General features: G+C 39.8%; 1 protein-coding gene across 2 annotated transcripts in view; it reads right to left on the bottom strand.

The window, feature by feature from the left end:
• Positions 1-13,822, bottom strand: part of LOC130929588 (sodium channel protein type 4 subunit alpha B-like) — a 110,434-nt gene that overhangs the window by 12,658 nt on the left and 83,954 nt on the right. Inside the window, exons 18-22 of one of the 2 annotated variants that reach the window (XM_057856865.1) lie at positions 11,418-11,535; positions 11,141-11,295; positions 6,653-6,826; positions 6,269-6,295; positions 3,831-3,953 (exon numbers count right to left, since the gene is read on the bottom strand). In XM_057856865.1, coding sequence (XP_057712848.1) covers positions 3,831-3,953; positions 6,269-6,295; positions 6,653-6,826; positions 11,141-11,295; positions 11,418-11,535 — 597 coding nt within the window. The remainder of the gene's footprint in view (positions 1-3,830; positions 3,954-6,268; positions 6,296-6,652; positions 6,827-11,140; positions 11,296-11,417; positions 11,536-13,822) is intronic. The other variant, XM_057856864.1, reaches the window with a different exon arrangement.

The following is a 13,822-nucleotide window of genomic DNA, read 5'->3' as shown; positions in this document are numbered from 1 at the left end:
TACGGAACATAAGTACTGTATTTGTTTATTATAACAATAAATCAACAAGATGGCATTAACATTTTGTTAAAGAGATCCATGGATAGAAAGACTTGTAGTTCTTATAAGATAAATGTTAGTACAAGTTATAGAAATTTTATATTAAAACCCCTCTTAATGTTTTCGTTTTAATAAAATTCGTAAAATTTTCAATCAAAAAATAAACTAGTAGCCCGCCATTGATGATGCCAATAATTACTTACACAATGCTCATGGGTGCTAAAGCCTATAAAATCAGTCGCACCCAAGCGCCAGCAGAGGGCAACAAAACTCCTAAAAACACAATTAACAAGTGGACATTTCACTGGGCTGTCATTTTAACCCTTAGATGCACAAGTTACTGGACCCTACACTCTTCCATAAGTGGGTCAAAAATGACCCATATTAGAACCAATGTGTTTTTATGCCATTTTGGTGAAGAATAATCACTTGTATATTAATAACTATGATATTTAGGGCCACACAAGAATGATTTCATGCTTGAAATATCTTTATGATTCAATTAACATTTTTTGGGAAAAAAAAGAAAAAAAACAGAACAGCAATATACTTTTTCCTTACTTGTATTTTATCATCAATGATGAAGAGCTCCCGTGCATCTTTTTGGTAAGAGAGCGGTGCTAAGCCCTTGTGGAGGCACTGACCAATTTCTGAGGATATTGTGGCTCTGTGTTCTGCCATGGGTGGGAGGTAATTCTCTCTAGTAAGAACCCTACCAACTTATTCTGTTGGTCATGATTTGGACACTTTCTTCTTCAGAGGACACATAAGTGGAATCTTATGAGTCATATTGATCCTGTTCTCAACTGCCACTGCCACCTGGACAATAGTGTGGGTCCTCATCATCAGAAATTTCAGACACTTGAGTCCAACCCTGTCACTGCCTCTCCATCATCCAACATCTGTAGGACCATTTCAGCTGTAAATCTAGCACAAATCCGATTTTTTCGTGTTTTTCTGACTTGATTGAACGGGAAAAGTCGCATAAAAGTGGACCATTTTCAAATTAATCCAGGTCACTTTCGTATGTGGTTAAAATCCCATCCGGGCCACATTTTTCCAGAATGTGGCTACGGTCCAAACTGTCAAGTCCCACAAATTGGAATTCATGCAGCAATTAACGTCAGCAAAGAACGAGAGAGACAGGGTGCTACGGTAGCGGTGCAGCTGTGCATTAGCGTTAGCGCCTAGCTTGAACGCGGCTTTTGAGGAAGGAGCGGGCTTGACAACAGTCATAAAAAAAAAAAAATAAAAAAAAAAAGGTTCAGAATAAGCCTGACAATGCTCTGTTTTCTCTCTGCTCCAATGCTCCTGCGCATGCGGGCCAGTTTGCCCAGCGCATCTCAGACTGCAAATTAGAGAGCGTGTGTGATACTTGAACAGGCTCAATGGACAAAGGCAGTCTGAACGGGTACGCCAAAAAAAACAGATATGACAAAAACTCGGAATTGTGCATTAGGACCTGCGATATGAACCTAGCCATAGTTAGCTAGTTAGTTATGAAGTAGGTTCATTTGTTGATAAATAATAATAGAGTCATGAAACACAGACACACACAATACTATATGGATATATATACTATATATGTACTTACAGTACACGTATCATCTCTTGCTGTGTAACATAATCTTCTTAAGGGATGTCCCTTTTTACATACCTAGTCTGTGTGGTCCACGGTAAATTTATTCCTGACAGCCAAAGTTGATAAGAATGAAAGATTCCCATTGAATTCCATAGAAAATGCATGTGGGTCATTTTTGACCTACTTGTGGAAGCTTATGGTAGTAACAGAGGTTGCGCTAGACTTTTTCGTTGTCTGTCATTTTGACTGACAGGGTCATAAAAATCCGGTCATAATCTATTTTTACCCGTCACTTAAATTTTTAAAATGACTATATCTTGATGCAGTCACTATATGTATATACACAATAATACAATAATACTTTATAATATAAAGTAACTAACATTAGTGCAGTCATGGATTACAGTAAGCAGGCCAGTGCTGTGTTTCCATATATATTTTTATTATATTATGTATATACAGGATATATATATCCCCCCAAAGTGGGACCTTCCATGATCCTAGCTTGTTGTTTCCTGTTGTCTTCCGAAATACACCTGGGTGACGGTGCGTCAAGTGTTCGTTCATAGCCGACGTGCTACCGTGGTATGCGAGGTCAGCTTAGCAAAAAGAGTACACACAGTGGTGGCACCCTCCATATTTTCCTTGAAATAATTTCAGGCTCTGGCTAGTCTGGTCCGCTTTTTTGGCTTTATGCCGCTTTCACCGTGTTACCAATTCTGCCCTTCTTGGTAATTGGCGGCGTTTTCAACTGCTCGCCACAGTGAGGAGTGAACCGGCGATTCACTTGATTCGTTGTCATCCTTCATCCTCCACTGCATCAGTCCCTCTTTTTTCACCTCTTTTATCAACACCATCGTCGTTTTGGGGCTTTTTGAAGAAACTTCGGACACTCAGTTGCCTTGACATTTTTCCGAGTAAGGCCAACGACGTCATGCATCAAGAGAGACAATAGCTAATTAATATCCTCACTCGCCACCCTGTGGTCTGGGGTGTAAATTGCAACCTGTCAAAATGACAGATGGACTTCAGTTTTTTCCGTTACCGTTTTAAAAAAACAGTCAACGACGGAAAATATTCGGTTAACGCGACCCCTGGGTAGTAATACATAAATGACAATTTCTTCAAATGTATAAAAAGTTCATCAAAAATTTGAATGGCATTATATCAAGAACATGTTTTTTTGAGGAATACCTGAAATATGAATTGATAACAATTTTTCGTTATGAAGATATTTCAAGAGAACAACCTCACCGGGTCATTTTTGACCCACTTATGCATCTAAGGGTTAATCTGTTTGAGCGGGGCATGTGCGTTAATTGCGTCAAATATTTTTACGTGATTAATTTAAAAAATTAATTATCGCCCATTAACGCGATAATTTTGACAGCCCTATGTACAAGTGTTGAAAATGTATGCATTTGCCTTGATAGTTGTAGTTTCCCCTTTGCTACAAATGTTTATATTTTGAATATAACCCTCCACGGCATATTGTTAACCAGATCTGGAGGATATTTCACCGGTATTGCTACTAAACAAATCATGCCAACACTCTGGTATTTGTTTCCCTGCCATGGCTTATGCCAGTGGTCTCCAAACTATTCCACATAGGACCGCAGTGGGTGCAGGATTTCATTCCAACAAAACAAGAATACAGCTTTTCACCAATCTGGTGTCTTACAGGTGTAGTTGATTGCAGTCAGGTGCTGCTTGTTTTAGCAGAAACCTCATTGGTTAAACTGTTTGTGCTCGACCGGTGGGAAGAAAACCAAGACTCACAGTGGCCCTTAAGAACCGGTTTGGAGACCCTTGCATTGTGCCGTCGGAGTCACAAAGCTTAACGAACTAGCAACAGTAACTAAGGGGGGCAGAGCATTTGAGAAAGGTTTCATGCACTGAATGGAGCAAATGATGCAGGCCTTTCAACATGCTCACAAACATTTTGGGAAATCTTGTAGCTGTGGTTTGAAATATTCAGTATCTATTGTGGTGGAACATTCCTGATACATACATAAGGTTTGCTGCTGTTCAAAACACAAATAATTTAACACTCTACTGAGGGCCACTATGTTGTCTCACTTATTGTATTGTCATCTTGTGTTAAAATTTTAGCACATGAAAGTTTCTGCATATGAGTATTTATTTTTTTCCTGCAGATGATGCTACGGTAATCTTCAACATGTAGCTGTAGCTTGTTTTTTGTCCTCACCCGCATGCCTTCAAATCTGGATAGAGCTCTGAGCGGCCGCAAAGCCCGGAGAGTCCTCAGTGATTTGATTGCAGCAAAATCAGAATAACCCAGTGAGTTTGCCACCAGGCTTATCAGAGACACCTACAATAGGAATTGGAAGGTGGACCGTGAGTCTCATTAGGTATAAATGTGGTGAACAACAAAAGTAGCGAACCCCAAAATGCAAAGCTAAAGGAAGAGGGGGAAAAAAAGAAATAAAACAATCCTTCTAATGATTTCAGAAAAAAATAATATTTAAAAAAAAAATCTGTTCCTGTGAATTTGGGACATTCCACAGTGAGCTCTGGTTTGTTTGTTCCACCATTTTTAGAACATTTAGACTTCCACTCTATTCTCCATCCAAAACAGACAAAACAAAATGACGTTCTGCTGTTGAATGACCCGTGGGTGATTGCTATCAATGAAAATGGAAGGATGTCAATGAAAGTGAAGAGTGACAAAACACAGACAAGTATACATATATGTAAATAATGTATCCATACATGTATACTTAGCTATATATGCATATGGTATATGGATATATATCAAATAGAGTGAGTTTTATAAAGAATCTTTAACAAATTAGCCAAATAGAATACCAATTTTCAGCCAATGAGTTGTTTAAAATAATTTAGCACTCAGAAGGTCCCCACGGCCTGAATTTCTTTATAAAAGTCAATTTACAGATGTGTTTGTCCAACATATCTAAAGAAGATGCTGAAGATTAATAGTCTAAAAAGAACAAGCGGGAGGGAGGGGTTAGAATGACCCCCAATTTCAAGCGTAAAACAAAATAAAACCAATAAAAGTTCTAGTATGTGACGATAAAACCTTTTGCCAAGTCTAAAAGTTGACTTTGCAAATGAACAAATCAAACAAGCTAAACAACAGAACATCAGGTGAGCACTAATTTAAATGTTATAATTTATGGGTTTTTATTAATATTAAATCATAGACTTTACTATCAGTTGACTGGACAGTCGGGACAGACAGAGCATCGTGGCAGCTTTCACTGCGATAAACTCAAACACATGCTGCGTTGTAACGCCAGATTTAGGTGGAAACAGGATGAACGTTTTAGTGCATACAAGCAGGCACGAGCGTCCAAAAGTGATTTTAGTCGAGGGTTCAAGGTAATTATTATATAAAATAGTCCCATGCATGCACTTTGAAACGTTGTGAAAAAAAATGAAATGAATGGAAAAAAAATTGCGTAACTTTAGCTTGAAATATTTACGTAAAATGAAAGATAACTGCCTGTTTTTTTCTTTTAACCAAGCATCCAGACTGTTTTACATTCATATCTATAGAAATTCCGGGATTTATGCATTTATTTACAAGAATTTTCTACTTAAAAAGCTCTTTATTTGTGATGGCCGCCATGTTGGATTTTGTATCCACACACATTAGTGTAACTTTACAATCAAATAATCAGGTAATTTTCGGCCAACTGCTCGTTTTTATGAAAAAAAAAAAGGGGGGGGGGAGTAATTTAGACATTTCTGCACTCATAGATCAAACAAAATTTGGCTTTTACATTTTTTGTGTAACATTTCAATTAAACATAACGAGGGCCAGAAAGCCGGCAAGACGTGCTAAGGCAATAGTGACATCGGAATTCAACCTAAATGAATTGTGATTGTATATGAAAAAAATGCAATATTTGCTTTTTTTTAAATAAAATTAAGATGATTCTGCATGCTTTCCTCAAGTGTTCAATTTCTGAGTTGAAAATTTAGTGATTTATTAGCTTGCTATTTCAGGCAAAAACGAATATGAAATGTTAAATATTGCTATTGATCCTGATAATATAGGTGATTATCTTTGCATTTCTAGATTTTTGTGCATCTAGTGTAAAATCTGAGAATTTTACATCCATTTTAAGTTTTGTTATACTTGTATGAAAAATAATTAATCAGGATTTTATTAGAGACCGACTTTGAATTTTTTGATGCCGCTGCTCATGGAGATTCATATATGCCAAAGGGAGGTGCCTGTTTTGGTTTTAGGTCACTAGCGGGATTGGTTTTGAAAATATTTGATTGCTAAGTTTTTGAAAATAGGCCCCCCTATGGAGCGGCCCTGCGCCCCGTTTCCCGTCAAATAATAGTGAAGTCTATGACTAAATATTTCTTCTTATCATAATGAATAGGCTGAACTGATTAGCTGATCTTCTGTAGATAGACCATGCAGTACATGCTACAGAAATTGTTTTGATAAAAAAGCCAAAGTCCTGAAGTGTTATCAAATAACGAAATCACGATTTCTGTTATTGTTGGTTTTTTTTCTTCTTGAGAAAACAGTGGCTTTTGGTATCATAACAAACTTCAAACAGGAAAAAAGAGACATCTTTAATGCAGATGCGAGTTTCATTCCTAGAGCTTTTACTCACCTGAGGCCTAATAACTACAACTTACCCTAACAATAGATCGGTCAGTAGCAATCTGTGTAACAGCAGGTAAAATCACAATAAATCAAGTCAGGCCACTGACTGCATGCCTCGGGCAATTTGGTTGATCTCATGACTTTTGATGCTAAATTATTTATTTTAAACCCACAACGCACATGTTTGTATTGTTTAAATTACTACATCCATTTTTCACTTATTTTAATTTGGGGCAAAATCCTACCAAAGTTTTTAAAAACAGAAAAGAATTGCAAATCAATTCAGGTTCCCTGAAAGGTAGTATACATTCACTGACAATTACCAGGGATTAAGGCCCTCCAAAGCAATCAAATATCAATTCAGCCGGGGACAGGGTTTGACTACATTTCATAGACATGAATTTTTGTTCACTTACATCCACAATGAGAAAGTCGAGCCAGCACCAGTAATTGGTGAAATACTTCTTAAAGCCATATGCGATCCATTTAAGGAACATCTCCAGCACAAAGATGTAGGAGAAAACCTTGTCTGAATACTCCAGCATCACTTTTATGACTTTTCTCTTCTCGATGTAGATATCCTCAAAAGCCTGTAGTCAAGAAATAGAAGTGTGAAATTCTGTATTAATCAGGTAAACCCAATCGTTAACAATTATTTTAAGAAACAACTGTAAATACAATGTTAAATGAAATAAAATGGGGTCCTGTGTATCTTGGGTGCACCCCCCCCCCCCCCCCCACTCTTTACTCTTCTTGTGGCTTGCTCATCAATGAATTCCACAAATAAAATCCACACAATCCATATTGGTCGGACCAAACATTGAAAAAACATACAAACCAAGGGTCATCATAATTGGGATATGACACTAAAATTTGTGGAACTACTCAGAGGCTCAGGATATGCCACCGGAGGGCTCATCCATCCAATTTTTGTTTTTATTCTTCTCAATTCTGCAGTTATCTGCATTACAACAGCTTGACTATCAATTAAAATATTTTGAATATTGGTTGTACATCGTGTTTTCTGTAATTTTATGTGTTATATTTATGTGTTATCATTTGTAATAGCTCTTTCTATTTTTAATCCATCTTTTGGTCCATGAGACCATATACCGGTACTGCATAATGGTGTTATGGTGTCTGGGAAGGTGGGCACAGTGTCAGGCTGGTCCTACGGTTCCTGCGCGGCAGTTTCAGTCTTCGCATGGCACACAGACTGGGTACACGCTAGACACATATTGGTGTTGCCAGAATGAGCGATCACATGGTAAAAAGTATACCCAGACATTATACTATAATTATACTATAAGCCGCTACTTTGTTTGACAGCGGCGTCATAAGACCGTCATAATTATGACATGACACTATCATGGGCATTGGTGAATGCTTTTGACATACAGTATGTCATTAAGTGTCATCCGGCAAATTATGTCAGTAACTCAGTTTATATCCAGTTCGGATCTTTTACATCCATTCAAAAGTCAGATAATTTGCCGGACAACACTAAATGACATCTGTTATAAGCATTCATTCTTATGGTGCCACTGTCAAATAAAGTGTTACCAAATACCATGACTAGCAAGTAATGACACAACTGGAAGAGTAACTGAAGAAAAAATTAGCACAGAACATGGATTTTGATTGTTATTTACATCTGTAGCGCTGCAATGCATGCTAAGAGGCATGTTGGACAATGACAGTGTTGACAACAGGTGGCAGCAGAGGTTGAGTGTCTCCCCCAAGGGAGCAGTAATGGCCAAATAAATCATCTTGAAGCCAATTGGTTCAAAGCTCCATGGTGGTTCATTTGGTCTTATGACAGTCGTATGATGCCACTGTCAAATAAAGTGTTACCGGTTAATATCTTTTGGTGTAAATATCCCATAATACATTGAGGACAGCTGTGGCTTATAGTCCAGTGTAGCTTAACTATGAACAAATGTGGTTTTCGTGTCAAATTTGGTCGGTGGCGGCTTATAGTCAAGTCCGCCTTATAGAAAATTACGGTACTTTTAGTATATGGTAGTATACTCACAAGTTATTTGTGAGTATAACGGGTTCCACACTACATATTTCTTACCCAGTCACATTCCTATCTGACCTATCTTCCCTCTTCTTATCTTAAGTAGGTGTATCACCTTCCCACATAAATGGTAAATGGTGTTATACTTGTATAGCGCTTTTCCACCTTTTCAAGGCTCTCAAAGCGCTTTACACTACATCGCCACCCACCTACTGGTGACGCAGCACCAGGAGCAATGTGGGGTTCAGTATCTTGCTCAAGGATACTTAGGCAAGTTCGTCAGGGCGAACCTTGAACCCAACACCTCTGGGTTGGGGGGGCAACTGCTCTACCACTGAGCTACCACCCCCAACATAAGGTAGCATTGTTTCCAAAACTACTGATCTACATAAACAGAGTGATGCTAGAGCCACATAAAGTAAAGACCAAATTATACTGGACGCGTCTGCAGTCCGGGTCCGGCAAGATATAGCACCGGAGCCAATCCGTTTCATTCCATCCTATTTTCAAATTATACCTGCTGCATCTACACTACGAATTGACTGCGGACCATCTGCCGAAGCCGATTTGGGCTATTTTCTATTTTTGCCGGAGACACATCTGACAAAATGGGCGGAGCCAGGCCTGGAGTCAACAGGCTAGGTCAGGGGTGTCCAAACTTTTTGCAAAGGGGGCCAGATTTGGTGTGGTAAAAATGTGGGGGGCCGACCTTGGCTGACGTCCTTTACGTAGGACAATACAAAATTTTAGCAAGCCATTCTGTGTGTCACATTTGCCTTACTATTTCTTTTTAATTAATAATTTTAACAATCTCGCAACTAGCCTTTGTGGTGTTCTCTTTCGACTCTCGGCCTCTTGCGAAATACTGCTGCTGTGAAATTAAACTAGCTTCAAGTTGCTTCAATTTCTCGCCACGTCTCTTCCCTGTAATCTTGTCGTACATGTCAGCGTGTCTTGTTTGGTAATATCGCCTCACATTGAACTCTTTAAAAACAGCGACTGTCTCTTTGCAAATGAGGCAGACACAGTTGTTGCGTACTTTAGTGAAGAAATAGTCCAATTTCCATCTATTCTTGAAGCGTCAGCCGTCGCAGTCAACTTTCTTTTTTTTGTTGATGGTCGCCATTTTAGAAAATTGGGAGTAAAGGGTCACACGGGGTAATGTTGCTTAGAGTGCTGTTGCCATTTAGTGGGTAAATTGGAGCAGCATTTCGTGTGTAAACTACTTCATATGCTGGTAGCGGTACAGCTGACCAATTTATTAAGTCTGTGTGTGGGCCAGATGTTATTGATTTTATGACAGAGGCTGGGGGCCGGATGAAATTTGACCATGGGTTGCATTTGGCCCCCGGGCTGGACTTTGGACATGGGCTAGGTGCTTATTCACGGTTTAAACACCAGAGAACATGGATGAAGAACGCTTACCGTAATTTCCCGAATATAACGCGCACTTTTATTCCCCAAAATCAACTTGTAAAATCATGGTGCGCATCATAAACGGGTACATGGATGGAGACAGAAATATATATATGTATATATATATATTACATAAATATACTGTATATAAACCGTTTTTTTTTTATTGACACAGCCACGTTGTGTTGAAGAAACGTATGCGACGACCAGTTGCCGACCATTACGGTACGTGACGTCACCATTTTGTTTCGGTAATACTTCACTCTAATCGGCCGAATGATTTCGTCTGTGTTAAATTCTGCTTTTTTCACTCTTCATAAAGTACAGAATTTAGTTTCTTGAACTCATTTGAGTCAACGTTTATTGCAGCTCCGCAACTCGGACCATAACAAACGTAACAACACAGACTTCCTGTGTGTGTCCGTCAACTATATCTGTGCCTTGGGAAACTCAAACCCAATAGTTCTATTGTTACTGTCGTGTCGACAGTGATGAGCTCTGTCGGATTTCCGACTTACGTTCTCACTTTCATTTTACCGTATCAATCCATGGAAGAAACATTTATTCATCATGATGAAACGAGCAAGTTATGCAGCAGCCTTTAAAAGAAAAGTCACTTCTGTTTTGTTTTCTTCCAGATTCTGGTAAGTTGGAGAAGTTGTCAAATCATATTATTACCGTAAATATTGTCAGTTTATGGTAATGTTTTGAACTACCAATGTGCTATGCTTGTGCTGTGTTTCACCAGTCAGTAAAATGACATTTCTGTATCTGTACACGAGCTCTGTTTTCTTGTATTCTTCTATTTATTGGTGCTAAAATTAGGGGGCGCATTATAAACGGGTACAATAATTTCCCCTAGATTTTACAAGTAAATTTGGGGTGCGCTTTATACACGTGTGCGCCTTATATTCGGGAAATTACGGTAATCATGCAGGTGGAAAGTCACAAAGTTATTTATGATGCAGCAGATCCTTTTTATAAGATCAACATTAAAAAGGAAGCTGCATGGAACGCCATAGCAGAAGCTATGAGGATGGACGGTGAGTATTTATGCAAGGTATTAATTTAAAACAATAATTAGATAGTGTCACAAACCAATAGTAAAAGCAAAAAAAAAAATTCGGGAAAAAATGCTCAGTCAAATCAAGTCCACCTCTCTCTCTGCTTCTCTGTTGAGTACAGACTCTGTGTGTTTGTGGTGGTTTTTAATGCCGCATTATCACGCGCGATCACACGAGAGCTCATGACAGCATGGAGCAGCCGAACCAAACTTGTGTGCAGCCGGTGGGTTTTGTCCTATTTTTGACGTACTGCAGAGCACGCAGTCAACACGGAGATTGACGGATTCATACCGAGGACGCGTCCGGTATAATTTGGCCTCAAGACTTTGCTTGTTACAACTACTTTGACTTGCAACGACTTACAATTACGCAGAATGTAATAGATTAGAATGATACTGTACCAGAGCACCACTGCTGAGGAGGATCATGAAAATAATGAAGGTCTCAAACCAGCTGTGTTCCACAATCTGGTAGCAGGTCTTTCTTAGTCTCCACCAAACCTGGCCCAGACCTTGGCTGATGTCAATTTCACAGCACGGGCAGTGCTTCACACACACTATATAAAATGTGAAAGCATGCAGAACACTGATGTTGAAACATGATGCAAACAACAAAATAATAATAATTTTGATCAGAAGACCCATGATCAATGAAATGTACAGTAAGTTGTATACAAACATTCTGGAAAGCATTCTTCTGGCTCCATGCACTCTTCAGCTAGATCAGATAAATTGTCCAGCTCTTCACCAGGCTTCCTCAGATCAACTGTGCTGCCTTCTGAAAGGCTTATCTGCTCCTGAGAGGAAGGAAATCTAGAGGTTAATGATTCATAGCTCAATTGTGAATATAGAAAATACTTCTGAACTATTGAAAGTCTGTCCCAGGAAAACACTGATATGTTTAAAACTAGAGGAGAATTCCAAAGCTCCTTTCACATATACCTGCACACCGTTAAAATCCCGGGATTTAAACGGGTAGCCCTTGTGTGTGAAAGCAATTTTTCGGGTCGACTGACACGGAGATTACACGGACATTTAACGGGTCGCGTCTTAGGGGCTGTTTACATGGTGACTCTCCGAGTAGACGAAAAATGTCATGTTTGCATTTATATGATTCCGTCTCCATTTGAACAATTTTGCAATTCTGCATGAAAATGATGTAGTATTCATGCCAGGCCCTATGGGGCAGTGCAGATTTACAAGGCGACAGTGAATGATGCACTTTGACCTCCTCAGCCCAGAAGACAACATGCCCGCCCACTTCACGCAACGGCATTTTCTCTTGTTCAAAAAGGCACAAAAATAGAAACATTCAACCTATTTAAATTAAAAATATTATAAAAACAGTAAATTAAAGCCGCCGTTCTGCCATGTTTGCTGTTTTTAATGTTTAGTAGCACCGTTGCGCACGCCCAATGTGACATGTACCGCTACGTACATGCCACCTATTACGGCGTGTTTTTCTGCTCGTTAACATTAATAATCAAAATGGTGAAGGCGTGTGTGGCGGTTGGTTGCAGTAACAGAGAAGATAGACGGAGAGACTTGAAGTTCTACCGTATTCTGACGTTATCGGCATGGTCCCGCGCCACAGGAGCTTTTGATATGCATGCGGAGCAAGCCCCCCTCAAGCCCCCGCAAACAAATTCTTCCACTTTGGAGGCTGTATTCCAAGGTTTGCGTCTTTTCCTTACGTCTTCGCCGACACCATACGAACGTGAGGCCACTCCGCAACACAGTCATTGCGTCTTCGTGTCGCAGAGCCACCATGTAAACTGCCCCTTAGTATATGTTCGGAACTTTCCCGGGACGAGACGTGTGAAAGCACGCGTTTGATTCCCGGGTCACAGCACGAAGGCTGATTACGTAAATATCAAGGCTGGCCGATCGTCCTTTCTTCTTTCTTCGCAGGAAGACAAAAAGTGGTAAACAAACATCACAATTATCAACATAGCAACCTGGAAATGTCAAAATTAAACTGAAAATATAACTAAATTAAATTGCTAATGAATCGTAGAGCAGAGTAAGAAGTCCATCGTCCATCTTTGGTAATGTGTGGTTTATTTTGTTGCCAATGTTAGGGTCCGCAACTGCGAAAACAAGGTTATACCTCAAAGCAGAAAACAACGGAGGAATGCGTTGAATGGTTTATTCAATACAAACAAAAATACACACAGTCGCGGAAAAGGGGGAATAACACAATGGGTCTGAGACAGTATGTCGACTGGGATCAATAATACTAACCTAAGCGGTAGGCTGAGAGCCGATAAGACAGAAAATAGATACACTCAAATACCAGAACAACGCAGGGGTCGCGTTAACCGAATATTTTCCGTCGTTGACCGGTTTTTTAAAACGGTGACGGAAAAAACTGAAGTCCGTCCGTCATTTTGACAGGTTGCAATTCACACCCCAGACCACAGGGTGGCGAGTGAGCATATTAATTAGCTATTGTCTCTCTTAATGCATGACGTCGTTGGCTATTCTGTCAGAATATTGTAGTGTCACCGGGGTCTGGCGTCGGCACCGTGATTGACAACGAGAGGTTCTTATTGGTGCACCCGGTGTGCCAGCGCGTCATCCAGTTGGTGGACTAGATTGCCGCCTGTGTATAGACCCCAATCACATGACGTCAGAACTCCGCCCCCCCTGACTGGAGCCGCCATATTGTGTGTCAGCTCGTCGTGTTTACACATTACCGCTACGTACATGCCACCTATTACGGCGTGTTTTTCTGCTCGTTAACATTAATAATCAAAATGGTGAAGGCGTGTGTGGCGGTTGGTTGCAGTAACAGAGAAGATAGACGGAGAGACTTGAAGTTCTACCGTATTCTGAGAGACCCGAAGAGGAGAGCGAGATGGACTGCTGTAATTCGACAAGAAATCTGGGCACCAAACGATCACCACAGACTATGTAGTAGTCATTTTATATCTGGTAAGATGCATTTAATATATATTTAGAAGATTTTGGGCTGACAGCCACAATTAAAGATCATTGTGTGACGTTGGTGATTGGGGTCTATATAGTTGCCTCTTTTTCTTTGGGGCCGGAGTTGTTGTTTTGTTGGTGTTGTTGGCAGTA

This window comes from Corythoichthys intestinalis, chromosome 14, assembly GCF_030265065.1.
Source record: "Corythoichthys intestinalis isolate RoL2023-P3 chromosome 14, ASM3026506v1, whole genome shotgun sequence".
NCBI classification, from domain to species: Eukaryota; Metazoa; Chordata; class Actinopteri; order Syngnathiformes; family Syngnathidae; genus Corythoichthys; species Corythoichthys intestinalis.
Note: the sequence above shows the minus strand (reverse complement) of the source record. Positions and strands in the feature narration are given on the sequence as shown.